This window comes from Colobus angolensis, unplaced genomic scaffold (assembly GCF_000951035.1).
Source record: "Colobus angolensis palliatus isolate OR3802 unplaced genomic scaffold, Cang.pa_1.0 Scaffold33, whole genome shotgun sequence".
Lineage (NCBI taxonomy): Eukaryota > Metazoa > Chordata > Mammalia > Primates > Cercopithecidae > Colobus > Colobus angolensis.
The window spans coordinates 1,636,311-1,655,611 of record NW_012116599.1 but is presented as its reverse complement, the minus strand read 5'-3'; the positions used below and the strand labels follow the sequence as shown (position 1 = coordinate 1,655,611).

At 38.0% G+C, this 19,301-nt stretch overlaps 1 protein-coding gene across 4 annotated transcripts in view; it reads left to right on the top strand.

The window, feature by feature from the left end:
• The window catches only part of PAX3 (paired box 3), a 99,679-nt gene extending 81,562 nt beyond the window's left edge, over positions 1 to 18,117 (top strand). For 2 of the 4 annotated variants that reach the window (XM_011951900.1, XM_011951899.1), the window contains exons 8-9: positions 15,808 to 16,054; positions 16,563 to 18,117. In XM_011951900.1, the coding sequence (XP_011807290.1) occupies positions 15,808 to 16,054; positions 16,563 to 16,597 (282 nt within the window). In that variant the 3' untranslated portion in view covers positions 16,598 to 18,117. The remainder of the gene's footprint in view (positions 1 to 15,807; positions 16,055 to 16,562) is intronic. The other 2 variants (XM_011951898.1, XM_011951902.1) reach the window with 2 other exon arrangements.
• Positions 18,118 to 19,301: the final 1,184 nt, after the last annotated feature.

Below are 19,301 nucleotides of genomic sequence, written 5' to 3'. Positions count from 1 at the left end.
AGACTAGAGAAAGGCTGGTGACCTCTAATAAGTCACTGCTTATTATAGAGTACTTATTAATATATTGGATCATATAACATGGACAATGTCATGCTAACTGATAATAACTAATAGCATTATGATTACCATTTCTCCTCTTCCTTGCTACTTACTCTCCTACTTCCTCTACCTCTGTCTGGTTATCTAATATGCAGAAAAACCAACTGGGGCCCAAAATGATTGTCACCTTCTGCCAGCCAAAGGACTGATAGGGAGGGAATTGAGACTAGAATCTAGGATTCCTGGTTCCTGGTCTAGGATCTTGTCTATTATGGCCCATAGTTGAATGAAGAGAAAACAGGTTTCATGAAAAAACAAATGCAGGGGGTTTTAGTCATATTATAAAATAATTTAGTAGAGATTAGTTTTTTAAACTTTTCTGTTCAGGTTAATTTATGTTCTTTTTGCTAAGTTTAATTTCCATTAGTCTTTTATCTTATCCCCAGAATAAAAGCACTGGATGTTCATTGTAGAGAAATAAAAAAAAACTGCTTAAATTGCTTAAAAAGTGTCTGTAAAGTAGAAAAAAGAATCCCCCAGGGCAACTACCATGAATATCTTTGCATATTGCCTTCTAGCCTTTTTAGGTTCTTATGCCTCCTTTAGAAACATAATTGAGAAAGTAGAAAGTAGTGTATACAACTTTGTATCTTGCCTTTTCTCTGTATTTACGTGTCATCATAGGCCTTTTGCCAGCTGTCAGTTTACATGGAATTGGATATAGTTTTTTGAGTCACTGTGGTCAGCTCACTGTATATCTCTCTGGTGGAGCTATTTGATATGTTAAAAATATTTCTACATTTTATTCAACTTTTCCCCTAGAACCATTGAAATTGATGTATTGTTTGCCATCCACAGTTAGAAATTGTGAGCTAGAATTCGTGTGAACCATTGTAGAATGGGCTTTCTAGTTTCTCATCAAGGGGTTAATAGACACTATAAGGATAGCCAAAGCATTTCTCTCTCTCTGGCGCGCTCTCTCTCTCTCTCTCTCTCTGTGTGTGTGTGTGTGTGTGTGTATGTATACAATAGTTGGTTTTTGTTTTGCATCTCTAACGTATCTGTTCTCCCGAGCAAAGGCTGGGAATTAGAGCCATTTGCCAAATGGCACATCATAGATGCCCTCAGTGCATTCCTCAGAGAAGGTCTCAGCTTCATGAGGGGCTGGTGTGAAACAGTGTCTCAGGGAGGTCACACCTGTCCAGATGGTCAGAGCTTGACAATGGACTGATCTGTATTTGTGGCAGCCTAAATCTCAGAATACCAATAGCAACCTTCAGAAACTCTGATGTTATTCCTCCTCAAGTTGCTGAAAGGGTCTGTGCATTACTTAATCATTGGCAAGGTTTTCTTGTTCTGAGGGAATCAGCAACAATATCTGGGGAATATTTTCATTTTACTTATTGGAAAACTGAGGCCAAGGCAACACAATCACCTAATTGATGGAGTGAGCTAGTGGCAGGGTTAAGAGCCAACTCTATGTCTTGTCCAGTTCTTACTAGTTCTTCTATGAACACAAATTACACATTTTAGTGGCTGGTCACCACCAGAGGAAGCATAATGTCCTAAGAAATTTCCCAAGGGCTGCCCCACTGATATTCGACTGAATTTTCTTGCAGTCAAGGTGGAATGGCTTCATAAATGGTGGGCTTGGTTTTTCATTCCATTAAAGGCTGGATGTGTCAGGGAACTTGAGGCGAGATTCTCAGTGATGCGTGCGAGGGTGGAGACAGGCTAATGACCTCAAAATTTTCTGTCATCTCTGGATTGCTGTTTGAACTGCATAACCTGTTTGGAGATGGGGCTCATAATGAATGACAGAATACCCTCTGGGAAGGAAAGCGTTTAACTCACTGCAACACAGGCTTTCTTCTGTAGTACCATCCTTCTGAAAGTTTCTGTTCTGTTGATGTGAGGACAATATAGTACAGGGGGTAAAACAGACCATTTATTTCCCCTGCATCCCCAGAGAGTACATTACCAGCACCTTCCTACACATGCGGGAAGAAAAAGGAATGCTGCCTTGGAATACAGAGTGCTGAGGAAGTACTACCATATGCTCAAGATGTGAGGCTAATTAACATTTGGCCCATGTTCTTCTAATTAACTTTTCTTTGCAAGAAATACTACCCTCACTGCTCCCCCACCCCCAAGACACACATAGCCAAACCCCCAAAACAAGACCAATTAAATTAACAAACTTTTATCATTTCATGCCTCACCCCCACCCAACTTCTACAAACTCCACAGTTCTTCGGTAACAGTTTCTAAAGATTTCCTGAGTGAAATACAGTATCAGTGGGTTACACGGTTTCTAGGAAGTTTTTCTATTGTTTTGTAGTATACAAAATGGGCCAACTTGGCTGCATTTAGGGTTCATCAACCATTACAAATGATTCTTCAAATGTTTTGGGTTTGGTAAAACCTAAAACACATTTTTGCCAAGCACTTTTCCTCCTTAATTTTTCAAACTGTGTATTTTAGGGAAAATTTGATCCATATGGTTTTGATTCATTTACTCTTATATCACTGACATTTTTTTTCCCCTATGAAGCCATTTGATATCCAAGAAGCTTTCTGAGCCTTTCCTACATTCATTTTAAGCATTTTCCTCCCTAAAAAGAGGAAGTTCTGTTTGCAACCTCAGAGCCCATAAATTCTGAGTTCCTCTCAATTCAGCAATACTTACAAATACATTTGGTATAAATCTGGATTATTATGAACATATTTTATGTTTAGAGCAGATGGGCAGATTTTAGTTTCTGGTTTATGAGTGAAACCAATGACAAAATAAGAAAATAGGCTTAAATTACAAAAAACTTTTGTTTTAGAGAACCTTTAACTATTATTAATAAATCCCCATGGCAAGAACTATGCTGTGAGGCCTCGTTTCAAATTTTGTTCAGGTCTTGGGTAAGATGTAATTGAATAACCAGTACACCTGTCCTATTTCATGGATAATCTACTGAGGAAAGAAAAAATTCTCATAAAGATTTGTGTACTGGGCTTGAAAATGCCTGAATGTTTGCCCAACACTCAGCACCACTCAGGAACAAAGAGGAGGTCTGCAGATCTCATCTGCAGTTTATCCACCATTCATATAGTAAGTCCGGCTGAATCATCACAGATGGTGATGAGATACCGTCTCTGAAATAGACCCAGAAAGAGCAGATAGCTCTTTACACTAATAAGACTGTGGTTAATGGCATAAAATGCCAGGATCAACTTTTTATTCTTATTCACATTTTACAAAAGCAAACCTTTAACTCTACCACCCATCCAGTTGCTTTTAAAGAATAATATTAAAATTGAGATTATTAGTGTGTAATGTATGTAAATTGCATATTTGGTGTCAGCTACGCATATTAGGAAGCTTCTTCGTTTCATGCATATATGTATTAGACTATCATGGTTCCATTTCAAATTAGATTTCAATTGCTCAGCACAGTTCCTTTTGACAAACATTTGTTAATCCTGAAACTTCTTAGGAAGAAGCATTTAAGTGTTAATATGTGTACTCAAAACTCAAGACTGTTTTTGATTTCACTTGTCATTTTTGGGACCACAGTGCTAACAATTATCTCAAATTCTTTAGCGGCCAAGGCAAAATGATGGTTGTTTGCTCATCCAAGGGGTAAGGACCTGTTATGTGGATGGGATATAGTCATTAAAAATTGTTGCAGTGGGTACTTCTCTGTTTTCATTTGTTGCTGTGAAAATCTTTCCCACCGTGGCTTGGTAATTCCTTGCCTTTTTCTTTTGCTGTTGGTATAGGGCAAAGCAATAAGGTTCACCCTGGCGGTACAGCCAGCTTCTGTTTCAAGATAGATAATTTTTTGGGACATTTTTGGGTGCACATCCAGAAGCTACTTGATGCTAGTCTTGTTGACAAGCCATTCATTTTGTCCATTTCACACACTGATTGCAAATTCTGTGCCCTCGACCTGCCTTTATCATTGTGAAGAATCAGACAAGCAGATAGCCTGCCACCATCCTATTTCTCAATGGAGGGGCTTTCTTCCCTTTACACTTTCCAGGAATTCATCTGTAGAAGAAAAAGGAGTGAGTTTGATTAAAGAAATTTGTTGGGTGTAAGAAATTTGTTAGGTGTCAAACAAAGTTGGGGGCAGAGAGATTTTTTTTTACAAAAGTGGCAGCCTCTCAAAGGCTTGAGCCTCTTTCTGTTTCTTTTCTAAAGCAGTTTGTGAGCTGATTGCCAGGACTTCAGAAGCCTCCATGTTTATGAAGGCTCGAGAATGTTTATGATCATAAACGAGCCCATTTTAGCTACGCCAGAATAACCACTGGCCATTTGGAGGTTTCCATTCTGCCATATCAGGTTTTCGAGATGTTCTGCTCCTGGATTAAAACATGGCTGTTAATCCATTTGTTGAATCAATGCAGCCTGTAATTGACCTGGTACTTTTGGTTTTTCTCTAAGGCTGTGGCTGCTACACTTAAAGAGTATGAGGAGAGCCCTGGTTTATGTCAGCTCCAGTCGTAGCCTCTTGAGTTAGTTTAATTTGGTGAATTGTGAGAGAGAGAACGACTTGGCCCACATCTCCTTTTTAAAGAAAGGGAGAATGTAGCAACCAGTGACTGAATCTTACATCATATCACTGAAATGAGCCACAAGAAAACCTTCCTTGCTGAATTAATTATTTTTGTGTCTGCCGAACTGATTTAAATAGAAATTCTGTCAGCTATGTTCTCCTGTACATTGGGCAAATCAAATGCAACAACCTTGTGTTTTCGTTTTTAGTCCCATTTGAATTCCTCTAGCTATTGAGTAGGGAAAAAATGAGCATTATTGCTTTGTCTATAACAAAACAACTAGGATAAAAAGTTTCTCTTTGTAGTCAGCAATACACAGCCGTGCTAGATACTATGTGGGGCCAATGGCCTGAATCAACCTTTTATATGTGGTTGGAATGCAATGTAAAGCTTTTAATTTATTATTGCATTTGCAAAATGGCAATATCTTCAGAAATCTGAATACTTGCATATTTATTCAATTAGGGGATGAATGTGTGCTTTGTATTACAGGCATAGAAGACTTGATTCAGTCATTACTTGTATACTATTTGTGTGTGTGTGTGTGTGTGTGTGTGTTTGTTTTTCCAAAGAATCTGTCTCTGTAAAACAGTCTGGGTTTCATCAGAGGTATATATTTTTCAATGTATAGTATAATATTTAAAAATTGCTCTTGACATTTAGCTCCAATTCAGTAAACTAGAGTTTCTGAGATTAGCGATTGCATTGTCCCTGATGATCAATGGAACAGATGGCAAACTGGGAGACATTTGAGGAGAGTACATTTTGCAGAATCATGGGGTAGTGTGTCTACATTGAAGGGAATATTTCTTAGCTGTGAGATGACTGTTCGGGTAACCTTTAGCACTGAACTAATGAAAGAAGCAAGCATTACTTAAAGAAGTAACTCTTCTTTTTTTTTTCTCGTGAAAATACTGATGGCTCATTTTGGGCAGCTTGTATTAAAAAAAAAAAAACAACTAGTTAAACTCTTGCATCTGTCCTGAGATTTCAAAATACCTGCTGTAGAGATGATCCTCTGTTTGTGTCGCTCTATGCTTCTAGCTCAATGTCAAAGGTTCCATGACTCTTCCAGGCAAAATTTCTTTTTTAGCCTCTATTGATGCCACATTATTATATTTATACCTTGTTAAAACACATACCAGACTCTATTCTATTATAGTGTATCCATACCCCCACTGCCTTTGATTATAAGCTTCTAGAGGAATGATACTATTTGAACACTCTGAAACCAAACCGAGTCTCATGATTAAGACTTGTTCCCCAAAGCAGGCTCTGTAGAGCAGTGGTGTGATAGAAAAGCATTCTGAAGGTAAAATTTGGTAAAAGTCAAAAATTACATCCCTTTACCTTTCAGTGTATGAGTGCACATTAACCTACTAAAGGCCCTGACAAGTCTCGCAGTATGAAGACATGTTTAACTTTGTTTAATTCAGTGTATTCTAATCTGATTATGACGTCTTTTTGTTGAATACCGAACTATCAAGTTTTGAGGAACATCTCCTGGTATGTACTGAATGATGGAAAACACAGGTGGAGACCCAACTCTTGATTCATTTGTTTCTAAAATGGCTTCTTGATTTTTTCCACAGGTGAATGTTTTCCTCTAATTAATGTCTGATGGTGTCTTCTACCTTAAAACAGTGTCAGCCCTTTGTGTAAGAACTTAGAGTAGGGGGAGACTAATTTTAAAGAAGAGACTATAAACTACCTAATAATATTTAAGATGAGGCAGATAAGGGGGTAAAGGAAAAGAAAGAATTCCTGTCTAGTGAATTGATTGCAGTGTAGGTATAACTCATTAATTTAAAGACAGCCCCAATAGAGTTCAAACTTATCGTCACTTACTAGCTGCACATTTTCACATAAACTGTTTAAACTGTCTCAGCTTCTGCTGTACCTTCTTGTTCAACTTAGACGATATTAAAATAATTGTCTTGTAGACTTAGGCTGAGGAACATTAAGTGCTTTTTGATAAAGTACTAATGCTGTTGCAACAGGGCTTCATTATTGTTGACTTAAAAACACCATGTATGGCCAAGTGTGGTGGCTCACACCTTTAATCTCAGGACTTTGGCAGGCTAAGGTGGGATCGCTTGTGTCTAGGAGTTTGAGACCAGCCTAGGCAACATAGTGAGAACTCATCTCTACAAAAGATACAAAAATTAGCTTGGAATGGTGGCCTGCACCTGTGGTCCCAACTACTCAGGAGGCTAAGGTGAGAGGACAGCTTAAGCCCGGGAGGGTGAGACTGCAGTGAGCCATGATTGCACCATTGCACTCAGCCTGGGTGACAGAGTCAGAAGAAAAAATTATGTGAATCTCTGACAGAAGATATCCTTTTGCTTGTCCATGAAAAATGAAGCAAACATGGAAACTGAGTGACATCAAAGGAAAGGCGGTATGTTGGTAAACTGGGGTATTTTCAAGTATTCCACTTAGACATTTCAAAGATCTAAGGATTCATATTGATGTCCACTCAGAATGCAGTAACTCTAAGGTGGCTGGATAAGATAGTCCCCAGAAATATAATGTACTAATATCAATTTATTTGAGAAATTCAGATTACAATAACATGAGAACCCACTATAATGAAAACTAAAGTCAACCATCCTTCATTCCATGGGGCTAGGAGCAGAGAGGGGAGAGGGTCATCCTGTTGTTTTTCTTTTTGTATTCTAGTTTTGACTTATTGAAATATAATATTGACAGGAATGTATTTTTGAAAATATACAGTCCATCTTCTATAACAATAGATAATGGGTAAATTAGAAGCATGATACTTGCCTCAAAGGCAGGGGAATCTGATATGCAGTGATGCTTCTCTCTCACCAGCCAAGGATAAGGGTAGCTAAAACATCATGTACCATCAAAAGGTTTTGGAGTGGCCGGGCGTGGTGGCTCACGCCTGTAATGCCAGCACTTTGGGACGCAGGCGGATCATGAGGTCAGGAGATCGAGACCATCCTGGCTAACACGGTGAAAACCCGTCTCTACTGAAAATACAAAAAATTAGCCGGGCGTAGTGGAGGGTGCCTGTAGTCCCAGCTACTCGGGAGTCTGAGGCAGGAGAATGGTGTGAACCTGGGAGGCGGAGTTTGCAGTGAGCTGAGATCGCGCCACTGCACTCCAGCCTGGGCGACAGAGCAAGACTCCGTCTCAAAAAAAAAAAAAAAAAACAAAAAACCAAAAAAAAAGGGTTTTGGAACATAAGGGGCAATCTAAGTGATTTTGGGAGCATTTTTTAAAATCACTAGATTACAAAGATTTTATTTTGCTAGGATCTGCAGGAGCAGAATTAGTTTCTGTAGATCGAAGTGGGTTCTGTATGTTGCCAGTCTACACCAAGTTGCCTGTGCAGTAGGAGACATAACCACTGCCCAGATTATGACCATAAGTACAAATAGTAAGGTAGAAAAGAGAGCACAGCATCATTATTGGTTCAGCGTCCCTGGAGTTAGGTATGGGAGAGAATTAAGGTAAATACAATTTTAGCTTAATGGTGTAGTAGTTTCTAGCTTTTGGAAGACTGTGTTCTCAGATGTTGTCTCACATTTGTAGAGTTGGTACAAATTCCATTAATTTGATTAAATTTAATATTTTTTTGAGACAGAGTGTCACTCTGTCACCCAGGCTGGAGTACAGTGGTGCAAACACGGCTCATTGCAGCCTTGACTTCCTGGGCTCAGGTGATTCTCTTACCTTAGCCCCCCAGTAGCTGGGACTACAGGTGCATGCCACCACACCCAGCTAATTTTTTTTTTTTTTTTGGTAGAGACAGAGTTTTGCTGTATTGACTACGTTGGTCTTGAACTCCCGGGCTCAAGCAATCTTGAGCCCTCCCAAGTGCTGAGATTACAGGCATGAGCCACCACATCTGGCCAAATTCCATGAATTTTAAGTGAATGCTTATTCTGCCTTACCACAGAGCCTATGAAACAGACCAGAAAGTGTTTTCTAAAGAGTATGCTCATTCTTAGACTTTTGCAAGCCTGTTCTCCATTTCCCCATGATTAACAGAAATATGTTTCCTGACATCTACTCATCAGTATCACAGGTAAATCAGTATCACCAGGTATTTTCAGTTAGTTCTTTTCTTTATCTTAAGGATGCACCTTCCTTTACATGAAGAGAAGAGTAGGGAAGTTTCTTTTCTGTAGTCTTCAGACATTTCATAGATGGAATATTATGCTATTGACTTTGGGCAGCCACAGAAATATCTGCTTACATCATACATAGTTTGGAAGAAAGAAGACATTTCTTTGTTGAGCTGGACAACCATTTTCTTCTTTTAGCAGATCAGAATGTCTGCCCTACATGTTGTTAGAGTGGTAGGTGGAGGGAAAACTTTTAGGGAAATGGGAATATAGCATATATAGACCAACATTCCTCTGCTTGGGAGAGGCAGAGTTAAAGCTCTTTTTGCTAAAAGGCAGTGTTTCTAGTTTATTAAAAGTGATCTGTGAGTCTCAAATGGGACTGTGAAGTTAAAGGTCAGCAAGATTTGCATTTATGAATGGTTATTAGGGTGAATCAGCTCTGCATTTCCTTACATGGAAGTTTGGTTTACAGGCAATTAGAGAGAAAATTTTGAATGCCATGTCACTGAAGTATTGTGAGATGCCCAAACATAGAGCTTTTCTCTTTCTATATTTAGAATCCCAAGTCTCAAAGGGTCAATTAATATTTAGCAAAAGTATCCTAGAGTAGTTATGAAATGAAACCAAGATACACGTTTGATTTTCCACAGTCATGTTCTCAGACTGGATTTTGAAACGGTGATAGGTTTGAGCACACACGCTTTAGAGGGCTACTGTGGTTGTGAGAAATTTCCTGAAATGAGAAGAGTTAACAGCAGGTAATGTCATTCCTCCCAGAAAGAGTTTGAGGCTCTCTGTGTTAAGTGATGAATGAGGGTATCTGACCCACATCTGTTTTACATTAGAATGGAACATTGCCCTGACATCCTCAGGAGCATTTGTCAAGATTCCCTGGACAGAGCTTCTGTAAATTACATGTTGCAAATGTGTCAGGGTCAGATAAGAGGATATCATTAACTCTCCCAAGTTTACTCAGGGCTTCGTCAGTCCCTCTTAATATGCTAAGGGCCAACAATTTTCCTTGAGCTGTTTTGTTATATTTTTCATTCATAGAAGAAAAAAGTATTTGCTATACTCCCCTGATATTGCACATGTTCTTTTCCCATAAATCATATTAATTGTAGACATGGTCACAAAGCATATTAAATGCAGGCATGCGTAAATGAATTAAAACATATGAGAATTTTATTATGCCCATGGTGGGTCTAACATAGTCAAATACCAGTGGTATTAACTGGCATGCTTTTTCATTTAGGTGGAATGAACTTTTTCTTAATGGGCTTTATTGATAATAGATGGACATGATATGGTTATTCATCACTGGCTAGAATTAAACTAGAAGTTATATATATATACACTTTAGAGGGAAGACTAGAAGGCTGAAAAACCCTTTATATCATACAAAATCATAATTCACAATGGTTTTTTATAAAACAACTAAATGTGCATATAAAATGTTAAATTAGAAGAACATCTGCCTAGTTAAGAACAAGTATCTATGGTTATGCAACTCATTTCTGTGCTAATTCTCTGTCTAGATTTATATTTTAGTCATCAGTCCCTAAAGAATATTGCTATTAAATTTAACGCTTAGCTCTATTGAGCAATAGGTATTCAAAATAATTGATAAAAAATAAGCTATTTCTGTGATTGGTCACAGGGCTGGAGATGAAACATACATAATCCCTTAGAGTTTAACTGAGACAATACTTACTGTACTCTTTACAATGAAAACTTGGAAATGTATGCTGCATATGAAGCACACTTGTCTGGCACTCATACTTTTTCATCATGCACTAAGCACAGCTACTTGTAAAATGTAGGCTAAGGATTAAAATAAAACAGATAAAGACATACTTATCTGGGCATTTTACATGCACAGGTTTTCTATCTGGTTAGGTAAAGGTCAGTGTTGGCCTTTCCCTAACTCTCAGGATGGGTGAGAAGGTCACCACACATACCTTAAGAGAAACTTCTGCCTTCAGGCAACTTCCCTCTTGCAGCTTTCAAACAGACAGGACCCAAAATCTAATTATTTAGATGCTAATCAACTGCAGGATAATTCCTAAGGCATTTGAATCTGAGGACATCATTTTCAGGAAAGTCTCTGCTCTTTAAATTTAGGTTTTTAACCTCAAAGATACAGTTACTGAAATTTAACCATTAGATGACTCCAGTAACACCCATATTGGTAAAAAAAAAAAAAAATTGGATAAATATTTGAACATTTTTGTTTGGTTCTGAAAATAAATTATATCTAAATAAAAAATATAGTCAGTAGATTTTTGGAGGAAAGGATGGAAGGCTGAAAAAACTCTATGTCATACAAAGCTGTAATTCACAACATTAAAAAAAAAAACCAAACGAAACGTGTATGTTAAATGTTAAATCAGAACATCTGATTTCTTAAGAACAAGAAAGAAAATAAAGACGTGAACCAAGAATTCCTACTAAAGAAAAAAGAAGCGCCTGGATGTACACCATAATTTACTAAATCATTTTAGATTTCTGATAAGCTTCAGGCACTTTCAACTGATGGGAAAACCATAATGCTTGTGACAAGACAAATATTTTCCAGACATAGTTTTAAAGGTAAATCTTAATTTGGCCCACAGTTTTTATCTCTTTTATTTAATCTTACAATAGGAAAATTAATTCAAGAGAAATATGGCATGGAGCAATTGTAAAGACTTAGTTTTTCCTGAACCATATAATCTTCCAATCAAGATATAAACAACCTATTTGGAATTCTGAAACTTGAGAATGAGTTTAAAGAGATCTTCAGAAAATGTCTCTCTAATAATGCAAAAGATGGAGGAGCTGGTAGAAGAAATGTAGACATAAATTCGGAAGCTTTGAATTTGTTTTTAAAGGCTGTTCAAAAAACAGTTTAGGAACAGTATGTGGGACACATTTTGGAGGTAACAATTTAGAAATCTGCTTAATAGATTTTGTTTTTAGATGGTTCACAACTAAAAGTAAAAAGAAAGAGTTCTCCTTACTTCCTTTTCTAGCGAGATGGAGCAGAGATCTTTATTAAAGAAAAACTCTTTCTGGTCATTGCATCTCCTGAATTTACCTGGCATTCAATGAGTGTGATCAGTGTTCAGGAGACAGAACTGAGTAGCCTTGAATTTGTTTCTTTTTCTTTGAAATTGTTTGTCAAAACCAGGCAATCGAGCTTCTCTAATACCCTAAATTAAAACAACAACAAAAAAATCAGGTACAAAATGCCAGCCCTGTAGTAGAAATAGCTTACTAATGGTTTAAGAGGAGGGCAAAAAAATCCACTTTACAACAAATGAAGGTTTTATTTTAGGCTTTGAATTACAAATTCGAAGGAATTTTTAGGAAAAGCATGCATAAAAGAAATTCTGACATTATTCTTAAAAAGAAAATGTGACTGGAAGGCATTCCATAGCCATATTGGGTAAGTTCTAGGAAGTTCATTTACCAACTTGTTTGTGCATAGAAAGAAATTTCCATAGCTTCCCTCGAACCACGTGAAACACAAAGTAGCTTTTAAAGAAACGTACATGAAAGTGTAACGGAACCTTCTACAGAGATTTGAGGTTTTAAATTATGTGAGGAGAGAGTAATGCATTTTCTATTGATGTCCTCACTTCCCCTGCCAACACATAATTTAAAAAAATGTAAAACAGTAGGTTTGTAAAATGGTGTATATTTCTCAAGTTTTCTCAGTGTGAAATATTGAAATAAATCACATTATAGTTATTTATTAATCTCAGTTTCAGGCCAAATGTAGGAAAATGTTAGTGCGGTATTCCCTATCCTTATAAGATTCTTGAGATTATGATTATAATATGTGACCATCACAGTGGAAATAAGAACTTGTGAATGTCTGTCTTAGGGGCTCTATCAGGGAAGTCAAAGGAACAAAAGATAACTGGTCTCTCGTGCCCTCACATCAGCCCCTGCAAGTATTGGTTTGCTGTGCGAGTGCTGTGGCTAAAGGAGATGCCCTCACTAGCTTCCTGTGTGTGACAGTAGTGACACACAGGAAGACCCTGCAGGTGTCCTTCCTATTTGAATCATGTTTCGGGATGTCTTAAAGCTACTCAGCCCTGGAATCTTTGAGGAACTATCTTTCTATTGCCCTAATATGGCCCTGCAGACAGGATATCTTCTCCATCCTTCAATAGATATACTTCAAGGTCTTAGAGTTAAATCCTGTCCTGAGGAATTTGCTAATACAGTGACTGCCAAAAGCTGCTTCATGAACAACATCATAAGCTGATTTTTGCTTATAGGAAGGACTTGTTTCTTCTCTTTCAGGACTTTCTTGGGTCCCCCCGTCCCCTATAATTAGTTATTGCTGCCTTCAAAGTTATGCAACCAAAAAATGTATGGCAGGGGATTTTTAAAAAAAGTTTATCACAAAAATGTACATATAGCTCATGGGAAAGTGTGCATGTTTTGAATAAAATTCTGCTCTGAGCTCATCAAGTATAACTGTAGATAGAGCATTCCATTTCTCCCTGAAAGCGACATACCATTGACTGAATTTCAAGTAAGCATCTTCATGAAGGACACTATTAATTTAAGGTTTATTTTCCTTTTATTTAGTGCCACTGGATATCTTTCCTCTCTGAACTAATATAGTTACAAAATTGCTTTTTCTAAGTTTTTGAATTTTCCTTAACACAACTTATTCCTGGTAAAATATTTGGCCTGTGCGATGTATTCCCTTTCGTTAAAAAAAATCACATTTTAAAATGTTTTTATGTTCATGTCCAATCTCACCCATCAGGATCTCACACAAAAATGTACTCCTGATTTGAAAGGAGTGTGACCGGCACCAAACAACCTCTAACTTAAAGAATCTTTCCTTCTAAAAGAGATGTCTAATTTCGGCTGAAATTTCATAATTAATAAATTAGTGTATCAATTGAAATTCAAGAATTTTCCAGGTATACCCTGTGAAATCATCTGTAAAGCTCAAAGAAATGCAAAAGGAACCCACGTAGATGAAAAACATATCCAGGAACTAATTTAAATCCATTCTTAGTTATGCTCAAGTTTTTTAAAATAGAGAAATGAAGAAATTAACTTGCTATAAACCATGCTGGGTAGGGCCCTAAAAGAGCCCACATTCTAGTGATTTTCCATCTTCCTGGAATTGGCAGTCCTGCTGATGCTTACTTTATTTTTTGACTTTCACTTTCTCCAAATCCCCATTAAAGCAAAACTAAGCTCTGCCACAAATGATGTTTTTTTTTTTTTTTTTAAGAATATAACATTTTTAAAAATTGTAAAAAAAAAGATGTTTTACCACATATCTCAAAAAATTTTAGATTCCTGGGATGTCTTTCAAAATGTGGGCATTCCTGTGTTGCTTTGCCTGCACGGGCCCACCTTCCCATGTGCGTGCACAGACAATAACTCAAATGAAAGAGAGACAGCAAAATGAAAAACAGGATTTCTGGGGAAGGCAGGGACATCCATCCAAATGATCTGTTCAAATAGAGGAAGAGTGGATAACTGATAACCCACAGAAGGTGGATCTCTTTTTCTCTGTCTTTTAGGGCTAACTGAAGATGGATCAGCTCAGAGCTTTAGTTAAAGAAGATTTGGCTTAATCATAAGGATTATGCAAACCCTTCCCCAAGGAAATTATGGGATCCTTGTTTTTGGAATCTGACTTGACATGCTTTCTGGGAAGCAAAACTAGACCTGCCCCGTGCCCGACCTGCCTCTCAGATTCCTGCCTTGCTGGAACTCCTAGATCCAGGGTTCTATTGCCTGAATTATGAGAGCTATTTTGCAGTTAGCAGGAGGGCTTATAGTAAGGGCTTGGTTGTCATTTCTGCCCTCTCCTCTTTCTCTTATTTGCACACTTTAGTCTCTATAGGCTTCAAACTTCCAAAAATAAGACAGGACTGTTGTGGAAATGTTGTGGAATTGTTGGATACTGCATTTAAATACTTTGTAAGTAGATGTGTCTTAGGCGGGCTCTTCACCTGGTGTTAGATTTCTTTTGCAGTTGCTTTTGAACCCTGCCACAGAAGGGTACACAGTTTAGAAAAATCACTTCCTCTCTCGTGTGGCAGTTTTCCAGCTGCAAAATTAATTATCCACTTACTTTCGCCACGAGGTGCTGTAAGGGTCAGGGATCTTGAGTTTGTGAAACACTTCACCATGTTGATCTGAAAGTTGTTCTTTCACAGGATATTTTTTTTCCAAGTTGTCTTACTCTCCAGGTTATTTACAAAACTGAACTTTTTAAGAACATGTTTGCATTTCAGGCTTGTCTTTCTTTTTAACACTATATATATATGAAATGGTGGTTTAGAGAAGAAATAAAATAGTAGGTAATGGAGGCTTTTACTTGGAGAATCATTTACATTTCATTCATTCGGCACTTAATATGTGTCAAGCACTCACTGCTTTAGGTGCTGGGATATAAAGATGAGTAGGTTGCTCCTCTCAAAGCTTTCACACAAAGCAGGTGACTGAACTAATGAATATGCAGTGGAAGGGGTAAGTAAAGTACCAGGGACCATCAGGAGGGGAGTAAATATTTCTAATTACCAAAGGATGGCCAAGATAAGGAAAGGGGCTTTCTTGAGAGGGAACACTATTAAAAAAAAAGGCACAGAGATCTCAAAGTACATAAAAAATCACTTGATTTGGATTCATTTATCTTTTAAAAATATAAGCAAATGACTGTTTAAAAACCACATGTGAAACTTCCAGATATAATATATGAATAGACATATTTCTGTATGAACAGATACAATTTCTCCCTCTTTTCATCATTTTTTTCCCCTTCTTTGAAATTCCAGTCTGATTTTATCACTGGAGACATGGTGTAATTTCTCGCTTTCCTCTTCCCCTTCCTTCTTTTCCTTTTCCCCCTCTTCTCCCTTCTTCTCCCTCCCCCTTTCCTTCTTCTGAAACTGCAGTCAGATGTTATCGTCGGGCATGATGTAATATCTCTGCCACTTAGAATTGGGGTCATAGTCTCCAGGACAGCTCTTTAACAGATTTCTAAAGAAATAAAAACTGAACCGTCAAGTTATTCTTTCAGCTGTAGGCTGCAATCTGGTTCTCTCTGCATTTTAACTTCTTCCCAATCTGGCTGTTTTTTTAGGTAATGGGACTCCTGACCAACCACGGTGGGGTACCTCATCAGCCCCAGACTGATTACGCGCTCTCCCCTCTCACCGGGGGTCTGGAACCTACCACCACGGTGTCGGCCAGCTGCAGTCAGAGACTAGACCATATGAAGAGCTTGGACAGTCTGCCAACATCTCAGTCCTACTGTCCACCCACCTATAGCACCACAGGCTACAGTATGGACCCTGTCACAGGCTACCAATATGGGCAATATGGACAAAGTAAGCCTTGGACTTTTTAGGGGGCAATTACTCCTGGAAGGGAGATAAACTCAACTCTTGCTTAAGAAAGGTCAATTAGAGGCATGATTAAGCCTTACATGCCGGTATCGATTTTTTTTTTTTTTTTTTTTTTGCAAAACCAGCTGACTGTTCCAGCAAGGGCTTCCTTGTGTAATTATTTTCTTAACCGATGTCAACAACATCTTGCGATTATTAATTGTTGAGACGTGAAACCTGATTGCCACTAGGTAAAACACAAGGGTTGGCCAAAATGAAATAATCCCTGACATTAGAAACACATGTTCTTAATGAGGTCAGCTCCAGGATCATATGGGGGATAATCCCAGGGACACAGAGTTGTGTCAAACTTGTCTCAGGAATAAAAATATTAGTCTCAAGCCTTTGATACCACGGTATTAAATATGACATTGTCAGCCTGTAGCTGATCTTGCCCCTGACTGTGAATTGTCCCAGCATGACCTAAGAAGCTGCGTGTGTTTCCTTACAGGTGCCTTTCATTATCTCAAGCCAGATATCGCATAAGTGAACTGTCCACTTGGAGCTAAAACTGGCCTTGTTTCTGGTCTTCGCAGCCTAGACGTGAAGAATCTGCTCAGAAAACAAACAAAAAAAATTACCCTTTTGTTTGGGGCGGGGGAGTCCCAATAGGAGACAAAGGAGAGCAATTGATTTTCTTCCTCCAATAGTTGGTTTCAAATTCTTTTGAACATGTTTGACAAAAGCAGTGGAAAAGAAGAAGACCTGGAGCAATAAAGGACAAATGCAACATTTTAAGGCAATGGTTTCACATGGTTACATATCAAAATATCCCAGTTCTTTAGTGCTGATCATGGAGAAGCCAGAACATTCCATTTGCTTGTGTGTGTGCACGTGTGTGTGTGTGTGTGTGTGTGTACTGAGATTTACCTGGACTGGTTTGGGCAAGCAGGCTATTCTAAAATATAATAGAATACTCTAAAGTTTAACATGCTGATATTCGATGCTGATACTTGTACAACTTTAAAACTGCTCACTTCATGAAGCAAGAATGGAGGAATCATTGACTCTTACACACTGGAAATTGATGTAAAAATAAATGCCACCATTTTTTAGGAAGCTAGACTAGCTGTAAAGGACCTCCTAAATAAATTATTTGTTACTGTATCCTCATTTGTAATCTAGTTGTCAATAAATGTCCCGGATACGTCTTGCTAACAGGATATGGGCTACCAGGAAGAAGGGCTTGTTTCCTTTTCCGGTGTGGGGAGAGGTGTGTGACGTTTTTCCAGTTCACATTTATTTGGTAGCCCACCTGGGTTGGAGGAAGGGCACGGTGGAGAGAAAGTGACATGCATTCACATATCTGCTTATCAGTGTGCAATACTGTGTACCTCATGGATGCTTTGGCAATGCCCAAGGCGATATAAACAAAATCAGAACTATATTTTTGCAGGTGCTTTTATTTTCACAGCCTATAATTCATAGTTATAGAGTGCAGTGATGTTTGCCATTTGCTGGACAACCAACACCCGTGTTGCTCCTTTGATTAGAGACCAGATCAGATAACTACGCTTTTAAACCGATTACGTTTACATTCTTCTCTTTTCTATGAAAGGCAGAGCAAGAACAGAAATGTTCACATGGCTCTCATGTACTTTTAAATTATACATTGATATCCAATATTAAAAGATTATAGGAACTGAGGTTTACATACGTTTGTGTGGTGACATTTTAGAATGTCAATAAATTTGTTTTTTGAATTGTTGAGAGAAACAAGAAGGTGGAAGGCAGTGTTATTTATTTCTTTCTATTCTTGGAACCATGAATGAGGTAGGCACAAATACATTCCTTTTAGAGTTAAGAACTATGACGTAGCGAGTTAGTGAGACTAGACATAGTACCGAGTTTAGTTCATGCATTGGTCTTAGAGGGTGATGGAACAAGAGAAGTACTATCTTTGTGTTGCAGCCTCAACCAACAACAATGTGTTGTAAAAATGTCTTTCATGTAAAAAGTGCAGTAAATATTTACTATTTATAATGAATAAACAGTTATGAAAACTTGCCCACTACTGCTTTTTTGGGGGAACTGGTGAATGTAGTATAAATGAAAACTTGGCAATGGGGAGCCCAATATACATGTACTTCACTTCTAGTGGAACCTTTCTATGAGAATATACTGTAGACAAATTAGGTTACACAACCCACAGTTGTATTCTCTTGAAGAAGCTTGTTGAACACACTTTTAAGGATTGAAGTTTATGTTTTTATCAGTGTAGCATCTAGAAAAACCCTTCAGTTTAGCTTCCTTCGTCTTCCTTTGCTTCTCTCAGAGTTATCCAGCCCCTTTACTGTCACTTACAGATATGTTTTCCCTGGAATACCAGGCTCCATCTTCATCTCTAAGTCATCTCCACTGAAATTTGTATTTAAAACTCCCATATTTTATTTTATTTTAGCAGCCTACTTTATTCTACATGAAAGATATTACTGCCTACTTCATTCATTCTTCCTTTCTTCCTTCTCCTTCCCTCCCTCTCCTGATCCTTTCTTCTCTCCCTCCCTCCCTTCTTCCTGAACGTATTTAAAGAGAGTCCAAATGTGCCAGGCATGGTGATTGGCACTTGTGTTATAGCAGTGCTTGTAGCCTAGTAGAGAAGGCAGAGGAGTAAATGCACAGTTTCCATAAAGTGTGAGGACTGTTATTTTAGAAGGAATAATCATAATACCTTTTGAAGTTCTTACTTGTATTAACTTATTTATTACTCTCCACATGTCACATGCAGCAAGTGATGTCATTACCATTTCTTTTGTACACATGAAAAAACTGAGGCTTAAGGAACTTACATGAATGACTCAGTGGCAGAGCTAGGATTTGAACCTAGGGCAATCTCAGTGCCCAAGGTGTTTAAACTCATGCTCTTCTGCTTCCTCAAGACTAGTGTGAGAGAACCTTACAGTCAGGAAGATCTAAAAGGGTGCTATCCAATTAGAAGCTACTAGCCATGTATCTCTATTTAAATTTAAAGCAAACGAAAGTACATAAAATAACAAAATTAGTTCCTAAGTTGCACTAGTCACATTTCAAGTGTGCAATAGCCACATGGGGCCAGAAGCTGCCCTGCTGGGGAACGTTGCTGTGGAATATTCCACAGCACAGGAAAGTTCCACTGGTCAGCTGATTGAACGCATGTGAGTTCATAGTTTAACAACATCAAAAACTTGAAATGCAGTAGGTAGCGTTTTCC